Source organism: Protomyctophum bolini (assembly GCF_963924005.1).
Source record: "Protomyctophum bolini genome assembly, chromosome: 10".
Taxonomy (NCBI): Eukaryota; Metazoa; Chordata; class Actinopteri; order Myctophiformes; family Myctophidae; genus Protomyctophum; species Protomyctophum bolini.
In genome coordinates, this window is record NC_137871.1 from 34428116 (window position 1) to 34448690 (window position 20575).

The 20575-nt window shown below is 45.5% G+C and overlaps 3 protein-coding genes across 5 annotated transcripts in view; 1 reads left to right on the forward strand and 2 right to left on the reverse strand.

The window, feature by feature from the left end:
• Positions 1-14823, forward strand: part of LOC308322796 (ras-GEF domain-containing family member 1C-like) — a 39321-nt gene extending 24498 nt beyond the window's left edge. For 2 of the 3 annotated variants that reach the window (XM_080774252.1, XM_080774254.1), the window contains exons 4-14: positions 493-630; positions 6429-6641; positions 9496-9570; positions 10764-10865; positions 12508-12610; positions 12720-12799; positions 12910-13005; positions 13133-13228; positions 13708-13831; positions 14183-14255; positions 14364-14823. In XM_080774252.1, the coding sequence (XP_080630378.1) occupies positions 493-630; positions 6429-6641; positions 9496-9570; positions 10764-10865; positions 12508-12610; positions 12720-12799; positions 12910-13005; positions 13133-13228; positions 13708-13831; positions 14183-14255; positions 14364-14397 (1134 nt within the window). In that variant the 3' untranslated portion in view covers positions 14398-14823. The remainder of the gene's footprint in view (positions 1-492; positions 631-6428; positions 6642-9495; positions 9571-10763; positions 10866-12507; positions 12611-12719; positions 12800-12909; positions 13006-13132; positions 13229-13707; positions 13832-14182; positions 14256-14363) is intronic. The other variant, XM_080774253.1, reaches the window with a different exon arrangement.
• On the reverse strand, positions 1857-3698 carry LOC308322889 (thimet oligopeptidase-like; the record flags this gene model as incomplete). Its single annotated transcript, XM_080774378.1, has 1 exon — positions 1857-3698. The coding sequence occupies one exon, from the start codon at positions 3696-3698 to the stop codon at positions 1857-1859; it is 1842 nt and encodes a 613-aa protein (XP_080630504.1).
• Positions 14824-18439: 3616 nt separating the features above from the next.
• On the reverse strand, positions 18440-19555 carry tmem126a (transmembrane protein 126A). The gene has a single exon (XM_080773280.1). The coding sequence runs from the start codon at positions 19381-19383 to the stop codon at positions 18781-18783; it is 603 nt and encodes a 200-aa protein (XP_080629406.1). The 5' UTR covers positions 19384-19555; the 3' UTR covers positions 18440-18780.
• Positions 19556-20575: the final 1020 nt, after the last annotated feature.

Sequence of the window (20575 nt, forward strand, 5' to 3'; positions counted from 1 at the left end):
TTAACCCATTCTGACCTGAGATCAGATTCATACGAGGTTTCCACTGGACATACACTGGTCTGATTAACCCATTCTGACCTGAGATCAGATTCTAAAAATGTCAGTCGTTCTTTGAGTTTTCAAAAATAGCAGACCCATAGCTCGTAGCGCGCCACTCGGTGGCGCGCTATGAGCTTGTAGATCTGCTATTTTTCAATACCTTAAGCATAACATGATGCTAACACCAAAATGGGTTCCTGTTCAGAATGGGTTAACCCATTTAGGCCTGACGTCAAAATCGAAAGAAAAAAAAGTCTTCTGAAAGATGATATATTCAAAGAGTTGTACTGCAATGTCACGATTTTTCAAAAGTAGCAGACCTACAAGCTACTATAATAACATTGAGTCGCACGCACGCAAACTGTACACACCTGTACGTATACTCACTGTATTTAAGTTAACAACTTAAATACGGTGAATGTATGAAGTCTGATCATTGTGAACCAACCACAGGTCAAGGTGCGTAAGTTTGGACCCAAGATCCTGCAGCTGCTCAGAGAGTGGACAGAGACGTTCCCGTTGGACTTCAGGGAGGAGAAGATGGTGTCTCGCCTGAAGGACATGGTCCACAGGATCGCCCCCTGTGATGAGGTACGTCAACCCATTCAGGGCGGGAACCCCGTCTGGTGTTTTAAGCATTCATTATGTTATACTTTACTATTGAAAAATAGCAGATCTACAATCTTGTAGGTCTGCTATTCTTTTTTATCGTGAAAATGTGGCCTAAATCTTTGAATATATATATTCTTTCAGAGTTCTTTCAGTTTTTAACTAAAATCTTTGCTTCTGCATGGGGGGGGGTCACTAAAACAACATATTTTCAGATGAGGGTCCGCGGCCAAATACAGATCATTCTGGGGTTCCTTGACATGAAATAGTTTGAGAACCACTGACATAGAAACATGGGTTTTTCAGAAAACTGTCAGGATTTAGAAGACATTTGTAGAATCGACCTCAAGTCTAAATGGGTTAAGATGGTGCCTCACCTGAAGGACATGGTCCACACAGGATGGCTCCCTGTGATGAGGTATACACACCTATAGTGTCCAGGGGTGCATGTTCACCTGAAGGACATGGTCCACACAGGATGGCTCCCTGTGATGAGGTATACACACCTATAGTGTCCAGGGGTGCATGTTCACCTGAAGGACATGGTCCACACAGGATGGCTCCCTGTGATGAGGTATACACACCTATAGTGTCCAGGGGTGCATGTTCACCTGAAGGACATGGTCCACACAGGATGGCTCCCTGTGATGAGGTATACACACCTATAGTGTCCAGGGGTGCATGTTCACCTGAAGGACATGGTCCACACAGGATGGCTCCCTGTGATGAGGTATACACACCTATAGTGTCCAGGGGTGCACGCTTTTGATCCGACATACCAAACGTCCGACCCTAACCCTGGACGCCTGGACGCCACGGGTGATTTATAACCCGCAGCACATGTTATATAAACGTAGTGGAACTAAGTGCATTTACTTAAAGGAATGGAATGCTGTGGTTTTTGTATGTGTCTGTGGAGTTAACATTACTCTAATGCACCCTCAGGTGGGGCTTATAATTCAAATATGTCTTCCCTGTGTATCTTTGGTTTCTTTCCTGAAAAGAGTACAAAAGGCCCAATCAAAATGCCACCACTTCAGTGACATCGTGTCCCGCGTCCGTTCACGACCGTGTCCAGAGTCCGTTCATGTCACGTCTTGTGGAGCGACACCGCCATGCGACATCGCCACGTGACGGCTTTGTCTTGAAGCTGGTTTGCTTTTTTTTTTTTTTTTAAGGGTTTCTTTGTCCCAAACTCTGACATTGTTCTACTTGTCGAATGCACACTTTTTGCTCAGGAGGAAGGCTTCCTGATTGGGAGCACGGCCCAAGAAGTCCTTCAGCATCTCATAGGGGTCCTTAGAAGAACCAGGCTCCAGGATGCACTTCCTGTAGTCCAAACCCACCTCAGGGTTCATGACTCCTTCCTGTTTGAAACGGCTGTGGAACATGTCCGTGGAGAACACCTCCCCCCACAGGTATCTATAGTAAGTTGCATCAAATCTATCCGCGTAAATGGGCTTCGATAGGATATCGTATGCTGGTATGTCGATCCCCTGAAAACCAGGGACCCTTAGCATCTCCTTGTTAAGTCTGGCATGTACCTTAGCCGGTTCCAAACCAGTCTGGGTGTGAAGAGCATGGTCAAATTTGGCCATGACTATATTTTGACGCACCGTCCACCCACGGCCCCATGGCGAGTTTATGAGATCGTTCAACAGGACGTCGGGTATCGGAGCTCCCGTCCTGTAGTGTTTGGATATCCTCTGCAGTGGTTCCTTCTCCCAGGCCCAGTTCTCCAACATCTGGGACGGAACCTCGACAAAGTCCCAGTCCATCATGTAGAATGTGTTGAATACGGCGTAGTCGGCCTGAGAACAGAGGAGGTGCATAACGTGACCAAACTCGTGGAAGTAGATCACCACGTCGTCATGCGTCAGGAGGGAGGGGGCGCTGGCCGTGGGTCCCTTAAAGTTGGTCAGCAAGGCGGCGATAGCCATCCGCCTGCTCCCGTCAGGCAGCAGACAGCTGGGCTGCAGGTGGACGCAACATGCCTCTGCAACACCACACAACTTTCCCTTTCTGGCGAACAGATCCAGGTAGAACTGTCCCAGCGTCTGTCCAGAGGCGCTGTCGGTGACGCCGTACGCGGTGACTGTGGGGTGCCACACGGGGGCGCCGTTCACCCGTCTGAACGACACGCCCAGCAGGTCCTGGCAGATGTCCAGCAGACCCCGGGTCACGACCTCCACTGGAAAATACTCCTGTGACATTTGGTTAATGGCGGCTCTGGTGGACCTGCCTGACCGGTCAAGTGCTGTGGTGGGCTCCAGCTTGTGGGCCAGCTCGTCCAGGAACGTGGAGACGGTTTTGGCAGACTTTGCCATGTTCCACCGCAGGGCGTAGTCTGCGTAGGTTTTGAAGCCCAGCAAAGCACTCTTCTGAGCGCGTGGCGCGATATTTACCGTTAATAGCATGTTATTAATGCACTTTATCTGGTTTTGTTTCTCTTTGGGGAGAAGCATTCCTGTTCTTGTTGCCTCCATGTTTGTCTCCAGATATGTCTCTATGCGTGCCTCTGTATTAAGACTGTCTGCATCCACCTCCACGCGCTTCGTCTTGTCTTGTAGTTCCCTGATACTTTCCCCAAGCAGTCTCTCCATGTATCGCTTATCCTCCGTGGTAAGAGCGTCTTCGTCCACCTTCATCCCCAGAGCCACTATCCTCTGGTAGATGTCTTTTCTCATGCTCATGTCGTCGTAAAACTCAGACAGCCGCTCACGTGCGACTGCGCTGGCACGCCTCACCCTCGGACCGGGGGCCACGTACCAGGGGAAGATCAACATGATCATCTGGACATCGTACTCTGCATTGGCGTGGGCCAGGGCCTTCAGGGTGTTGTCCAAGGTGACACTGCCCAGGTCCAGGGAGCCCACGGCGTCATGCACCTTCCTGCTCCTGGCGATGAGCTCGTCGGTCATCCGTTGGAACTGACTGGCCCTGAGATCCCAGCGCAGGTGGTTCTTGTTGCAAACGCGAGGAGGAGGAGGAGGAGGGCTGCTGAAAGCCAGCTCCCCTGTGGGTCCTGTGTTAGTGGGAAGCAATGGCATTGTTGTTTGAGCTCTCTGTGAGTTGGACGAGGCAGAGCTTTTCAGGGTTGCTTTGAGCTCTCTGTGAGTTGAACGAGGCAGAGCTTTGGAGGGTTGCTTTGAGCTCTCTGTGAGTTGAACGAGGCAGAGCTTTGGAGGGTTGCTTTGAGCTCTCTGTGAGTTGAACGAGGCAGAGCTTTGGAGGGTTGCTTTGAGCTCTCTGTGAGTTGGACGAGGCAGAGCTTTGGAGGGTTGCTTTGAGCTCTCTGTGAGTTGAACGAGGCAGAGCTTTGGAGGGTTGCTTTGAGCTCTCTGTGAGTTGAACGAGGCAGAGCTTTGGAGGGTTGCTTTGAGCTCTCTGTGAGTTGAACGAGGCAGAGCTTTGGAGGGTTGCTTTGAGCTCTCTGTGAGTTGAACGAGGCAGAGCTTTGGAGGGTTGCTTTGAGCTCTCTGTGAGTTGAACGAGGCAGAGCTTTGGAGGGTTGCTTTGAGCTCTCTGTGAGTTGAACGAGGCAGAGCTTTGGAGGGTTGCTTTGAGCTCTCTGTGAGTTGAACGAGGCAGAGCTTTGGAGGGTTGCTTTGAGCTCTCTGTGAGTTGAACGAGGCAGAGCTTTGGAGGGTTGCTTTGAGCTCTCTGTGAGTTGGACGAGGCAGAGCTTTGGAGGGTTGCTTTGAGCTCTCTGTGAGTTGGACGAGGCAGAGCTTTGGAGGGTTGCTTTGCCTGTGCTGCCATGGTCACTGTCAGCCAGGAATGTTAACATTAGCTGGGAATATGATGACATCAGCGATCTCCATATATGGACATGACATCACACTGACTGGGGAGTGTTTTTATTGATGTGTGCACATCTCAATGCCTATATTTAGGCCAGGTGCTGGACGTGTCAGGCATCCAGGCAAACATCAAGGAAGAGAAAGGACAGAATCCACGTAACTCGAGCACCGTTCGCCTCACCGACTTCAATTTCGAAACACGCGCTCCACACCCCCGCAGGGTGTGCAGTCCCCGGTGTCGAGTCGGTCGGACCCACGATGGTCCAGAACCGGCACAAAAGGCCTCTGCCCGGGCTCTGGACAGGGCCCCTGCCCTGGCTCCATATATGGAGCTGGCCTCTTCTGACATCGCAACACTCCGTATTTGGGCATGCCTGACACAGAACTCCATATATAGGAATACATATCCACAGAGAGACAGATACAGAAATCTCCATATATGGGCATAAAAGGGACACAGACAGATGGGTGGAACGGGTACTCTGACACGGGTACAACAGGTACTGCATAGCCGGGGTGGGGCATGGATCTCCAACTACAGCCAGGCACCGGTCTAGTTTAAAAAATAAACGTTGTTATGGACGTGGTGTGCACCGCTCAGAGAGAGAGAGAGAGAGAGAGAGAGAGAGAGAGAGAGAGAGAGAGGGTTGTGGAGTAAGAGAAAGGCACCACAGAAGGGTCTCTCTATGGGTCTCGAGGGAAAAGCAGATGGGGAGAGAGAGAGAGAGAGAGAGATGGGTGGAGGAAACTAAAAAGGGTGGATGGGATTCAGGGCACAGAGAGAAAAAAGGAGGAGAGGATGGAGTGATGGAGTGGAAGAGAGATGGAGGGAGGGAGGGGGCAGGCGGTGATAAATGTGCTGCTATTTTCAGCGCTGTGTGTGTGTGTGTGTGTGTGTGTGTGTGTGTGCAGGGCTCACTTGTGAGAGAGACTGACCTGCTGACCTCATGCCCTGCTGCTCTGTTGGAGGAAGGGAAGCAGGCGTGATACATATTCTAGAACACGCATGCACAGGCGCATGTGCGCACACACACACACACACACACACACACACACAGTATACATATACAAAACAAGCAGCTATCCAACGTGGCTATTCTTAATGTTAGTGAGATAAAAATGACACGATGATGAGGGAATTCCTGACAAAACGTTTTTTTAAGGTAAACCAACACCAGGTGCATTGGTGTGGTCTACCTTAAAAAACGTTTTGTCAGTGTGGTTAGTGGTTACAGAACACCAAAAGCACTTTCATAGGCTAAATCATTGTCTAAACATTACAGATAAACATCCATAACCAGGGGTGCACACAAGCGGTGCGCCAGTGCGCATGAGTCGTCAAAACGTTTGGTGCGCGGTAGATCAAAGGCATGGAGGCGCATTTGCGCACCAGCTGAGAGACAGGGATTTAGAGAATGCTGACAGGCATTCAAAAGGAACTCAAATGAGACGTTAACGTCCTGTTAAACTAGTGTTGACTAATCATTACAAGTGGCTCTTATTTTGATGAGGCCGTTTCTGCACAGAAAGTCCGTTTCACTTGTAAACAAGCTACGATGGATGAGCTGTCAAAGTGCTAGTCGCTAAACCACGTTAGCGACCATGTTTACAATATGAAAACTGTCACTTAAACAATGTAGGTTACACACATGGAACCTGCAGGCAGCATTAGGTGAGTAATTCATTGTATATGTGTTGGACGTTTGTGGTTGTGCTAGAGATAAACAGACAGGTGGGATATACTGCTGCTTAACGACGACACTGTCAGGTGTACTAGTGTAGCTTTGCATCAGTTGCATCTGCCCGTGTGAAAGCAGCATAACGTTGTGGCAGGATACGAATGTCTGTACCACCCCCCCCCCCCCCCCCCCCCCCCCCCTCGCTGTTCGCACCAAACTACATGGGCAGGTGAGTACTAGCCCAAAATAATAGTGTGCACCCCTGTCCATAACGCTCCTCTCCTCTCCTCTCCTCCAGGCGTACTGGAAGAGCCTGAATCAGCTGCTCCAGATATTGGGTCAGAAGCTGGCTCGGGTGAGCCAACAGGGCGAGGAGAGCGTGGTCAAGGTCTCCTCCATCTCTGACAAGCTGGCAGCCTTCAAGACCAAGTCTCCCCCCATCCAGAAGGACATGCTGTCCATCTGCAACGATCCCTACACGCTGGCACAGCAGCTCACGCACGTGGAACTGGTGAGGAGGGGAGGGGAGGGGAGGGGAGGGGGGGGGGAGGGGAGGGGGAGGGGGGGGGGAGGGGAGGGGGAGGGGGAGGAGGATGGAGAGGAGAGGAGTCGAGAGGTAAAACTGAGGTTAAAGGATGGCTTCACCACTTTTCAACCTATCTTCATATAATTGGTCCTCACTAATGATTGTGGTAAAATTGCAAAAAAAAAACTAATTTACTCAGTCTGTGTCTCATGTGGAGGGCTGTGGGCAGTACCGAAACCCGTCCCAAGTAGGCCGGTGGCCAACTGCGACTATAGTTCTAGTATTATGTAGAAATATACAAATAAAAAAATAAAACGTGTTTGAAAAGAAAATCGTTAGTCAGATGTTTTCTTTCAAACACGATTTAAAAAAAAGAAATGTCACTGGAAGACGTGTTTCTGAACTGCCCACAGCCCTCCTATGAGACACAGACCGAGTAGAAGAAAATTGTGCTGTTTTGGGTATACAGGCTTTAGTTCCGACATACTATTTGTCCCGAGTGTGGAATATATATTGGGAATGGTGGAGTGAACAGGAAGGGGGACAGTCAGGAGATAGAGGTCCAGGAAGGGGACAGTCCGGAGATGCTGATATGGTTCCCGTTTCGCATTTGAGTAAATGGTGCGCTAGCCTGTGGCTGGCCAGTCGCTGTGATTGACAGCCTACAACTAAACCTAACCCTAACCTTAACCTCAGTAAAACTATACCTAAACTAACCCTAGCCCTAAACTCAGTAAAACTATACCTAAACCTAAACCTAACCCCTGACCTTAACCTCAGTAAAGCATACCTAAACCTAACCTCAGTAAAAAACGAACGCAGTGGCTGGGGGGCGTTTCCAAGAACCTGAATGCGAAACGAATACCATATTAGCTAGAGAGAGCAAAGGGAACAAGAGATGACTGAAGGCTGGATGAATGGAGGATGGATGGAATGCTGACATTGGCAGGGATTTATTGGAAACGGGCCGGGTCTTGTTGTTGCATTTTGAACGTCTCCGTGGCGTATCTCCAAGTGTCCTTCATGCGTCCGACGTATCAGACGTTAGATAAAGAGAGCCCGATGAATGAATGGACAACTTTAAACACACAAAACGCACAACAAAGACTGTCATTGTCCTTCACCGTGTGGCCTCGGTGCTCTGTGTGTGTGCCCAAGTGTGTCTTATATGAGCACGTGCACCTCGGAGTCATTCTGCGTGTGTGTGTGTGTGTGTGTGTGTGTGTGTGTGTGTGTGTGTGTGTGTGTGTGTGTGTGTGTGTGTGTGTGTGTGTGTGTGTGTGTGTGTGTGTGTGTGTGTGTGTGTGTGTGTGTGTGTGTGTGTGTGTGTGTGTGTGTGTGTGTGTGTGTGTGTGTGTGTGTGTGTGTGTGTGTGTGTGTGTGTGTGTGTGTGTGTGTGTGTGTGTGTGTGTGTGTGTGTGTGTGTGTGTGTGTGTGTGTGTGTGTGTGTGTGTGTGTGTGTGTGTGTGTGTGTGTGTGTGTGTGTGTGTGTGTGTGTGTGTGTGTGTGTGTGTGTGTGTGTGTGTGTGTGTGTGTGTGTGTGTGTGTGTGTGTGTGTGTGTGTGTGTGTGTGTGTGTGTGTGTGAGAGTGATGACATCATCCTTGAATTCAGTGGTGAGCCCGGAGCCTCGAACAAAGAGTATAAACCCACTTTGGATATATGTGACCTGACAGATTCACACTGCATGCACACCCACACACACACACACACACACTCACACACACACACACACACACACACACACAGAGGACGGAGACGGATAGGAGGAAAGGAAGGGGGAGGGAAGAGAGAGAGGACATGCAGAGAAAGACATATATGGTGCGCACACACACACACACACACACACACACACAGATCTATAAAATATCCTTGTGGATTGAGCAACATGCTGGGACAAATATGAAACACCATTGCATTCCTGTGTGTGCGTGCGTGCATGTTGTACGTGCGTGCGTGCGATGAATGTGTGTACATTGCTTCAGTCCATTTTATTTCCACGTGTGTGACTGACTGTCAGTGTGAGGGATGTCATTGTCATGTGACATGATGTGAGGGATGTCATTGTCATGTGACATGTGAGGAAATGTGATTCCAGTGACTCATGTCGGTGACTCACAACTTCCTCCTATTGACTACCTTCCATTACTGGAATTAAAAGCCTTTTACTTGACGAGCCTCCGTCTGTGTGTGTGTGTGTGTGTGTCTGTGTGTGTGCGTGAGTGTGCGTGCATGTGCGCAATGACAATTTTCCCCTTCCTCACAAACTGTTAAATGCTCACAAAATGTATTTAACGTCATGCTTCCAATTAGGAAAGGATTCATGTTGGTGTTTAGACTGTATATGCATCTAGACTATAGGTTTAGGGGTTGAGTTATACAGGTATATGCCACATTTATACTTGGACGCATGCCGGTCGTGCACCTGAAAATAGCAGATCTCCAAGCTCACAACGTGTCACGCTGTGGCAGGTTGAGAGCTTGTATAGCTTCTATGGGGTGCGTGGCATCACCAGCATGCAACTACTGTAGGCTAAGTATATAACTCAGGCTTTAAAGCTGCGTTCAGACTTGAATATATATATATATTCGCCTCGGTTCGTCTCGTTTGTGCTGCGCCAGGTAGCGCCACGCCTGTTCTCTGCGTAATTCTCGTCTTTGCATTGACTTGTATGTAATCGCGCCAGCTTTACTGTTACATTTTGAATATCGCTGTCCTAATTTTGTGTGTGCGTGTGTGTGTGTGTGTGTGTGTGTGCGTGTGCGTGTGTGCGTGTGTGCATGTGCGTGTGTGTGTGTGTGTGTGTGTGTGTGTGCGTGTGCGTGTGCGTGTCTCTCAGGAACACCTAGGCCACATTGGTCCGGAGGAGTTTGTCCAAGCGTTCGTTCAGAAAGACCCCCTAGACGTCACGCAGGTAAAACATTTTCTTTTTTTTTAATAGGATGTGTTGGAGCCCTTTTTGCCTTTTTTGATAGAGTAAGTTGAGACAGAAACGAGGAGACTGCCTCCCCCTGGTGGAGGGGAAAGGAACTGGTTGGAAATATCGTGTTGCTTCCAACTAGGGAAACTCCCCCCCCCTGTCAGCCGGTGAAAAGAAGCAGAGGCTTGGACTCCCCATGCATAGAAGGAAGTATGAGGTCAGTCCGTTGCTCTCACCGGGTTGGCGGAGGGAGTGTAGAGCCCGGGATTACATTATTAGATAATTGACACTGGGTGAAAAAAGGGGATACAAATGTAAAGATAAAGAAACGAGGTGAGGGAGCGACATATGGGGCCTCGTCAGGCTGCATTCATTTAGGAGCCTGTAGTGTAGAGAGTGTGTAAAGATGAGATATAATGGGGAGATACAAGGTGTCTGCCCGACAGCAAAGCATAATAATAATCATTTTGGACAATGGAATTAGACGACCCCATAATTGAATGGCAAATGTAGAGAAACTAAAAGGAGAGCGAAGCATTGAAAGGAGCCACACATAGGATACCTATAGTGTAATGCTTGAACGGGGGATGGGATGGGTGGGACCGGCTTAGGGCAGCGGGTCTCCCCAAGGTCACACACTGTGGGATGGGTGGGACCGGCTAAGGGCAGCGGGTCTCCCCAAGGTCACACACTGTGGGATGGGTGGGACCGGCTAAGGGCAGCGGGTCTCCCCAAGGTCACACACTGTGCCTGCAGCAATGTCTCTGTTTCTGTATCTGACACCTTGTCGCGGCCGTCTCGTCTGTGTCTCACTGCCTTGCTCTCTCTCTCTCTCTCTCTCTCTCTCTCTCATTCATTATCTGTTGCTTTCTTCTTGCCGTGACCCTAAAGCTTCTAATTGCCATCTCTCTGTCTCTCTGTCATCCATCTAGTCCTTCTGTTTTTTCTCTCATTCAGTTTTTTCTCTCCTTCTTCTCTGTTCACTGTATTGTGGATAGGAAGCTAATTAAGATCACAAGCAAGTATCCCCTGCAGTAGCACTTCCATTGATACTCACTTATAGACAGTGTACTTAACGTGCGCGCGTGTGTGTGTGTGTGTGTGTGTGTGTGTGTGTGTGTGTGTGTGTGTGTGTGTGTGTGTGTGTGTGTGTGCGTGTCTGTGTGTGCGCGTGTGTCCGTCCTTAGCAGCCATGTTTCAGTGACCAGAAGAAGAAGACCACTAACCTGGAAGCGTATGTCCGCTGGTTCAACAGACTGTGTTACCTGGTGGCCACAGAGATCTGCATGGTGAGAATTAAGTGTCTGTTTGTGTCAGACTTACATGAACGGCATTCAAGATACACAAATGTTTGGGCGCCCGCTGGACTAGTGGTCCAGGGGTCGCATGCCACATACATATAGGCTTTGGCCTGACAGCGCGTCGCGTGTTCGAGTCCCGTTCATGACGGCCATTGCTGCGTGTCTCTCCTCTTAACCCATTTTGGGGCGGAAACCCCTTTTGGTGTTAGCATTATGTTATGCTTTAGCTATTGAAAAATAGCAGATCTACAAGCTCATAAAGCCAATAAAGGCAGAAAAAAACCACACAAATGTTTAGTGCAGTGAACGTGTCAGACGTTGCAACGACACCAGCCTTTCTCCATGGAATCCATGTGAAGTCTGTTGGGTTACGGTACCTCGCTGACTTCACTGAATACACTTCAATCATTAACATTTGGATCGAGTAAACAAGAAATAACCGGAAGTGAAAAGGCTGCCTGTCGTCTGCCTCCAGCAGAACAGATTTTTTTAACCCATTTTGACCTGTGATCAGATTCTAAAAATGTTCTTCTACATCCTGACAGTTTTCTGAAAAAGCTATGTTTCTATGTCAGTTGTTCTGCTATTTTTCAATAGCTAAAGCATAACGTAATGCTAACACCAAAAGGGGTTCCTGCCCAAAATGGCTTAAATGCATTTATCTCAGATTCTTTTCACAGATTGTGTTTTCCTTTATTCACAGCCCATAACTAAAGCGTTGATGATGTATGTTTTGGTTGAATTACAATAAGATCGTAAGACTGTGGCGAATAATGAATTGATTAATATCTGGCACTCACAGAGTTATTAATGGCACACATCGAACAGAGAAGAGGGGTTTTTTGTCTTTAAGGAGGATTTTGAAAATGTCTACATGGATTGTGTAAAATGAAAGACTGACAGCAACGATGAAGGCAATGAATCACTTAATCCTGACTTATACTTCATATACTCATATAAAGATGTCACATAAAGAATATTCTATTCTTTATGAACTGTGAAGGATGTGGTTGTAAACTCTGCCAATAATGAAGTGGCCAAAATAGGGATGCTGGGTTGAAAAAATAATGGATAAATTACTACAATATTAATGTCATTGTACCCTTGCTGAAATTTAGCAGCATTACTCACGGCGTGTCAGCTCCCCCTACTGAAGGTTATCTGCTACTGCGCTCTCTGGCACAGATGTAGAGGAGTGATGGGAGTGTACTGCTGCATTCAGACTGAACAAGACCGTTGATTTTATGCAGACCTCGGGTGGTAACTAGCCACAATTTGCCATTGACAGCCCATACATCCAAACAGAAAAGTCCTATCCGATTGTAGTATAAACAACGCCAAACTCACCAACATTGCAGCTGTACAAAAAGCTTGAATGATCCTCTCTCTATGTGCAAAGTATTTGTTTCTTAAAAATCCACTGTAGACATGTTATGAGCTACTTTCTGTCAAGGAGTTTGTAAGAGTTTGTAACTGTAAGTGCTCGTTGGATATCACTCAGCGGCTCAATTGTGATGAACCCGTACAGCAGATTACCATGATCAAAACAGGCTAAATGTATCCGACAAGATAACTTGATTGTTCCAATTCCACTTCCATGTAATGTCCTCTCCATGTCCCGTCTGTCCAGCCAGCAAAAAAGAAGCAGAGAGCCCAGGTGATTGAATTTTTCATCGACGTAGCGAGGGAATGTTTCAACATTGGAAACTTCAACTCCCTCATGGCCATCATCTGTAAGTCTTCTATTTCAACACAGTAATCTTACAACCACTAGGTCAGTGCTTACAAACTGCAGGATATTGCATATTGACAAGACATGGAATACTTTCTTTCCTTCTGAAGCTGGGATGAACATGAGCCCTGTCTCGCGGCTGAAGAAGACTTGGAGCAAAGCCAAGACTGCCAAGTTCTTCATCCTGGAGGTGCAGTAGATATAAATATAATATCACCGTGCCAGAGACGAGAGACATGTCGGGTCAGAACAGAACATCAAGCTAACGTCATATCGTGTGTTTCGGTTTTGCTCCGACAGCACCAGATGGATCCCACTGGAAACTTCTACAACTACAGGACTGCCCTGAGGGGTGCCGCCCATCGCTCGCTGACCGCCAACAGCAACAGGGAGCGGGTAAGGACTCAGCACCGCATCTCCATCGTTCATCTCCAATCACAGTGATGGACCGTTCACTTACGTTCTCTCTTATCATCATCTTCCATATCTCTGTCTTGTCTGGTCTCCTCCTCCTCCTCCTCAGATTGTGATTCCCTTCTTCAGCCTGCTGATCAAAGACATTTACTTCCTGAACGAGGGATGTGCCAATCGTCTGCCTAATGGTCATGTCAACTTTGAGGTGAAAAGTTTAACTTGGCTCTGTCTGCACTTCGTTTCGTCTTCATGCTTGTTATTTCTTCTTATGTTGTATATTTCAGGAAATGAAAACAACTTAAGAAACAATAGAAATCAGGAAAGGAAGTCAGAAAACCTTATATTTTTAAAAACAAAGCAATACTGCCTTATCAAAGTTGGTATTGTGACTTTATATATTGTCGATTACTTGCATAAGAGGGGGTGGAGTTAACTGCATTAGCAGACAGTTTGAGGGTCCAATGTTAGCTGGTTTTGTCAGAAGCACTTTTTAATACTTTCCATTGGTTCATTTTTTTAAGCAACACACAGACGTAAAGGGTGTTCAATAGCATTGATTTATGTAAAATAAATCAAAAACCTCAAAAATGGAGTTAGCTACTTTCTGCCAGAGAGCGACAACATATTATTATGTTGTATATTTTAAGCACTGACTGACTTTTTTTTTTTTTTTTTTCTTCCCAGAAATTTGTGGAGTTGGCGCGGCAGGTTGGGGAGTTCATGACGTGGAAACAGGTGGAGTGCCCATTCGAGCAGGACAGAACTATCCTACACTACCTCCACACTGCCCCTATCTTTAGCGAGGATGGTGAGGATATCTCCTTCCATTAAAACCGGGAAAGCATCTGTGCCATTTAAGATTTTAGCTCTCTATAGCAACATAAGCCTTTCAGTTAACTCACAGGATTTAGAACAGTGGTTCTCAAAAGTAGCAGATCTACAAGCTCACATTGTGCCACTTCTTGCCCTGCTGCGAGCTTGTACATCTGCTATTTTTGCTATGTTATCTGCTTGTGGGGGTCCATGGCACAACATATTTTCAGATGGGAGTACGTGGCCAGATACAAATCATTGATTTAGAAGACATTTTAGTCTTAATAGGTTAATGTCTTTCTTGATCCATCACATGAAGACGTCTTCTCCAATCTTCTCTTCTCAGGATTGTATCTCGCTTCCTATGAGAGCGAGAGTCCGGAAAACCAGGTAGAGAAGGACAGGTGGAAAGCACTTAGGTGAGACAGGATCACCTTTTAAGTTTTAACCTGGAGAAACGGCTGTCATTGTTCATCTGTTTCAACCTGACGTTTCTCTTCCTTTCGTCTCTTCTCCCCCGCCGCCAGGTCCAATGTTCTGGGGAAGACAAGAATCCCTTGATGGCAGCTAGCTAGCCCTCACGGCAGCGAGGAGGGAGGGAACACGCGTGTGTGTGTGGACGCATTGCACTATAATGAACTGTGAAGGAACCAAGCTGGTACTTAGGTGTTTTTCTATGAAGTTGAGACAAAACAAAAAGAAAAGAAGAAGAATGATGAACAGGATTCATCAAAAAAACAAACTGTTCAAACAAGTAGTGTTTTTTTTAATCTATAAGCTATGGACAGAGGAGTGAAATGCCTCTGTGATGTTTTGAATTGGATACAGTTATGGAGGGGGATACATACATCTGTGTTTACTCTGTGGGGATATGTTTACTATGATGGAACATACAGTTACAGGGGAAGATTCCTCCCGGACGGTACTATTGTTGTTTTTCCTATTTCTCTCCTTTCCAAAGCCTTGTGTGTGTGTGTGTGTGTGTGTGTGTGTGTGTGTGTGTGTGTGTGTGTGTGTGTGTGTGTGTGTGTGTGTGTGTGTGTGTGTGTGTGTGTGTGTGTGTGTGTGTGTGTGTGTGTGTGTGTGTGCTTTTGTTCTGAATAGTACTGTAAATAAGACTTAAAAATGATGTGAAGTGACCAACCAAGCTCTTATTTATCTTATTTTATCTACCTTTTAAACCATTTCCCTGTGTGCGCGAGTGCTTGTGTGTGTGTGTGTGTGTGTGTGTGTGTGTGTGTGCGCATATGCGTGTGTGCTGTCTGTACACAGTAAAATCCTAAGTGTTAATTTATGTCTGAGAGTCTGAGAACTGCAACCAAGTGGACTATTATTTGGTTACATTTTGCTCACACACTCACTGAGGAGTTTTACTGTGTATCAACGGTTGTGTAATTAATTACTCTAGCATAGTTTCTATTTTATTTGCTTTCTTGTGTAATTTTTAGAGTGTGAGATGCAGTGTTTACCCTCTCCCTCCTTCTCTGTGCAGCCGTGGTTTTCAACCTGTGGTCCGGGGACCACCACGGCACCACCGTGGTCCTTGAGGGCGTTCCCAGTGGTCCCTAGCTCAGTGATGGAGAGTAGACCAAAGAATGTACCCTTATAGATCTTTAACTCTTGAGAGCGTGAAATGAAATCGGTCCATTTAGTTTCATTTTACACTCCCAAGAGTTAAATTATTGTTAAACATCTGCATTACTTAATTTACAAGACGTCTACACTATTAGAGAATGTAGAAGAACAATTTTGTTTGTCTGTTGTCTCTCCTAGTGGAACCAACATCAATACAGCTTGGAATTGTGAACAAAATCTTATACAATATTTTTTAGTTTTGGGTCTGCGAGGCTAAATCTCATCACCGTGGCTCAAATGCAGAATAAATAATGGACCTTCATATGAAAAGGGATGAAAACCACTGCTATACAGTATGTGTAAATGAACCGTGCCATTAGAACAATATACAGTAAAACAATCATGTTGGGAACAAGGCCAGTCGTACTGTACATAGACATTACCCCATGTACTGTCTCTCCTACATCTTTCTGCTCTTCAGGAAGCTTCCTCCGACTGATGTTCAGTTGTCCGATATATTTATGGAGATTTCTGTGCCGACAGATGTATAGTTTTTACTCTTAACTTTCTTTTTATTGAATATGAAGTTGAATGGCGTCATGTTATGGGGTTAGGGGCCCTATTGTCGTTACTGCCTTACCCACGGGTTACCCTTTATCCCTAAACTTTTCCTTTATTTATTTATTTTACTATTTTGGAAAACATTTTTGAATAGTTCAAATAGCCGATCTACAAGCTCACACCGTGTTGAGGTAGATCGGCTAGTTGAAAAATTTCAAATGTTTTTCAAAATATAGGCAGTGACAAAAATAGAGCCATAGGTGTTTTAAACTGTGGTGGAAAAGGTATTCCGAGCCCGAAGGTAAACGTAGCAATACCACCATGTAGGTGTGCTTTACAAGTTAAAAAAGCCCTGCATTCATTAAAATAAATAAATAAAAACACTTGGGTAAAAGTACAAAAGTATTGACATCAAAGTATTATTGGGAACCCAGTACCAAATTTAAAAATACTCGATATGCAGAATGGCCCGTCTCCCAATCATATTATTGAATTGTAAATTAGTAATTAATTATCGTGTTCAACACTTTAATGTTGCAGCTGTTAAAGGTGGTGCTGATTTTATGTGCTGTTACTACCTCATACAATCACATGGTTAATGTATGTGTTGTATTAATACAATAAATCAGCAAAGTAACTGGTAATTAAATCTGTCAAATAATTGTAGTTGAGTAAAAACTACAATATTTGCCTCTAAGATAATAATGATTAGACCTATTTGATTTGTTTTCAGCTTCACCCAGCTGGTTGCTGCACAAGTGATGAGGGTTTGTCTTGCTCAGGGTCCAGGCCAGGGTAGCCCCTTTCAGCACCCTTGGTTACCTTTTCTGTATTTGGGACGTATTTGGGTCCCGAAAGGGGCTAGGTCCAGGGACTCCTTGACACATAGTCTGGGCTAAGAATCGAAGCTGGGAACTTCTGTTTCCCAGGTGGCCTCTCTGCCCATTCAGCTATGTACAGTAGTGTAAAGTAAAAGTACCTATTTTTAAATTTATTTTTATTTACAGTAAAGTGTAGCCTACTACAGCACCATTTCCCAAACAGTGGGTCGGTCGAGACCCAATTGTGGGTCGCGTACTGACTTTTGTGCGTCGCATGCATGTAAATATATCCTTTTTTCCCTACTAGTTGGGTCACAGGGAGACATCAAATTTCTCCTTTGGGCCTCGGGCTAAAAGGTTTGGAAACCACTGGCCTACTGTATTTGAGTAAATGTACTTTTCCACCACTGGTTTTAATGGGGCATTATGGGAAGGGAAAGACTGGAAGTGTTAGTCTACTGTTAAACAATCTTTTCAGTGAAAGTTATGAACCTCTGGACCAATATCATATGAAAGACTGTATTAGCTATAGGCATTATGTGTTATTCAACGGACAAGCCAAACAGAGGTATTAGTATATTTATACTATTTATGGAAACCTTTATCTTTCCTTGTACTGGTGGAGAGAGAGATAATATGATGATTAACTGGTTGTGATTACAATTCAGATTCCTCTGACTTGAAATGTGTCATTTTTGTGGGTTATTAATTTTTTTTGCCAGTTTTGTTGTGGTTCTTTTGGGACCCGAAGGAGGGTTTGGGGGATAAGGAACTGGGAGTTTTGTAATTATAAGCTTCTTTTTTCTTTTAAAGAACTACCAAAAAAAAAGAAAAAAAGTCAGCTGGTTTAATTTGCGAGGATTGTTTGATGTCAGTGTTTCCTCTCAAGAAGCACATGAATTTCCCTATTGAAGAAATGGTTTTGTTAGTCCTTCCTCTGATATTTACTGATAGACTTGCTTTCTCTGTAACACATTCCCCAGGTAAGTTTAGGTTCTAGAGATGTCAAACGGCAACTCAAGGTGACAAAGATGTTTTAATAAAACATTGCCCAAGTTCAACAAGTGTCAAGTGCCTATATGATTCTGATGGTTTCCAAAGTGCCTCTAGCTCTTTATAACTACATATAAACCTACCTTTAACACATTAGGCATAAACTATAATGTTGTAGAATAGATATTCCAATAAGGGAGAGTGCAATGTACATCTCCTGAAAATCTGATGATCTGAGATCATGCAGAATACTTTAATCAGTTGTCAATCATACATAGGTTTGCAGAATTACAGTACATGTCAAGTACAACTCAATACAAAAACTGTGGACAACACTATAAAGCATTACACTATTAATTATGTTTCTTTAATCTTTGCTGACTGATATCAGGCAGGCAGCATACGTTTTAAGTTTTAACTTGACTTTTTAAAATCCTTCCTCTGTATAGTCTGGAATGTTAATTTCTCCCCCACCCCCAGTATAATAGTTCTGGATAAAAAATAAATATTGGAAGGCCCTGTTCAACTTTAACACTTCTGCATCAACAATATAGCCTGCATAAACATAACGATCTAAATATTTAAATTTAAACAAAGTTGAGCTATCTCATATCAAGTTATTCAACATAAACTTATTTTTAGTGACATTGTGAGCTTTTTGTGATGTATTTTATTAACAGATTGGAGAATTACAGTACATTTCAAGCACAGCTCAAAACAAAACTGTTAACTGATAACTAATCATAGAGGTAAAAAAAGTAAAGAAACAAACATGAGTGGGAAAGAGGTGGGTGGGGGATTCGGGTTTTACGGGAGGAGTCAAGGGATTCGTAAGTCTTAATGACTGTTGGTAGGGCGTTCCACATTGAATTGATGCGTCATGAACGAAACACGAAAATATTATCCCCCGGCTTGGCAGGCACTATCCATTCAAATAAATAAAACATGAACACGTTGTTGCAGATGGTTTATTTAAACACACGTTTTTAATCTCCTAGGCTAGGTCTTCATTTAGGCCAAATGTCATTTTATTCAACTTTAAATAGGACTCAAAGTGTCTGTTGCCCAGGAAGGCACCGAACAGCGCCTGGATCAGAAACACCGGGCCCATCTTCCTCAGGATGGGCCTGGACACCTCCGCCCAGAACCGGAGCACGTTGCCCTTCTCCGGCAGCGGCGCCGTCTCGTACCGGGCCGCCAGGCCCGCGTTCACCGGCAGGGCCAGCAGGACCGGGTAGACCCCTCCGCCGACCACGCCGATCAGCGCGCCCCGGAGCCAGGCGCACGTCGGACAGTTGAGGTCTCCGGACAGCAGCGGCTTGGTCACGGCCACGTTGTACAGAGCCATCGTAGTAATGAAGGGGATGACGGCCATGGGCAGGCCGGAGACGAAGTGGCCCTGCGTGACATTCAGAACCCTGCGGTACAAACTGTTGGCTATCAGTCCCGCGAAGATGCTGTTCCCGGACAAGTACATGGGTCCGTAGTGGAACATTTTCTGGTCCAGGTCTGGCAGCCGTTCGAAATTTTGCGCCAGCCGTTCAATGACATCCCGTCTGGTCAGTGTCTGTCCAGTGCCCTCTTGTTGTTCCGACATCTTTGTTTGTTTGGCAGGTACTACAATATCAATGCAAATTATGCTCCTATATGTTCCCTTTGAAGACAAGACAGACGACGCTTTAAATGTATGTAAATAAACATTACCACGATTGGATAACCATATTATTATCTGACAGCCGCACTGTTGAAGGGCGCAGCCATTTTTTTAAATTACCCACAATTCCACGCTGCTCAGCTCAACAGGATTGGGCGGCTCTCTCTGGAGCCTAGGCGGGGTACGTTTTTTACCATGAATATTTCAACATTTATTGGCATGACAATGTAATGTATTGGTTGAAAATTATATTGGTACTCCATTATGTAGAGATATATCCGACATATCTTACTAACATATCCAAGTCTGACATCATCACAATAAACCCCATATTTGGACCACTCTGATCTAGAGATACGTATATGGAGTGGACCGACAGACAATTTAGTGTTGACATCATGCCAATCACGTCAACTCCATATATGGAGTGGACCGACAGACAATTTAGTGCTGACATCATGCCAATCACGTCAACTCCATATATGGAGTGGACCGACAGACAATTTAGTGCTGACATCATGCCAATCACGTCAAATCCATATATGGATATATAGACGATGCATCGTCATAGTGACAAGCATCCAGCCAAGCCATATATAAAGACAAAGAGTGGTAATATAGCCTCTAAGTTCAGATGCAAGCAGTATTTTTACGTAACACGCCAGGTGCAACTTCTCAAGGTTATATAATTCATAATCATAACCTTCAAGTTAGGACCACCTACCTTGATCAGCTCTCACCAAGCAGAGACTCCACTCCATCCATCGCCTTCCGAGTCTGGATATTTTGGCCATAGGCTACCCAGATATCTCTGCATAAGAATAAAGACAGGTATACAGGTATCTGACCCTAGGTAAAACAGGATTTTCTTTACAGGGGTCATTACAGTGCAGTGCAGTGCAGTTATACAGGTCAATTCTAGTGTAGTGTAGTCTACTTTAGACGAGTAACAATAAAAAATAAGATTAAATCAATAAGTTGATAGATAGATCAATAGAAATCAATAGAAACAACAGCTCAGGTTAGGCATGGCAACTAACCTTTCCACCTCGGTGGAAATACAGGGCAACAGAGTTTTATTTTAAATGTTTGTATACATTCCCCCCCCCCCCCCCCCCCCCCATTTCCCCTCACT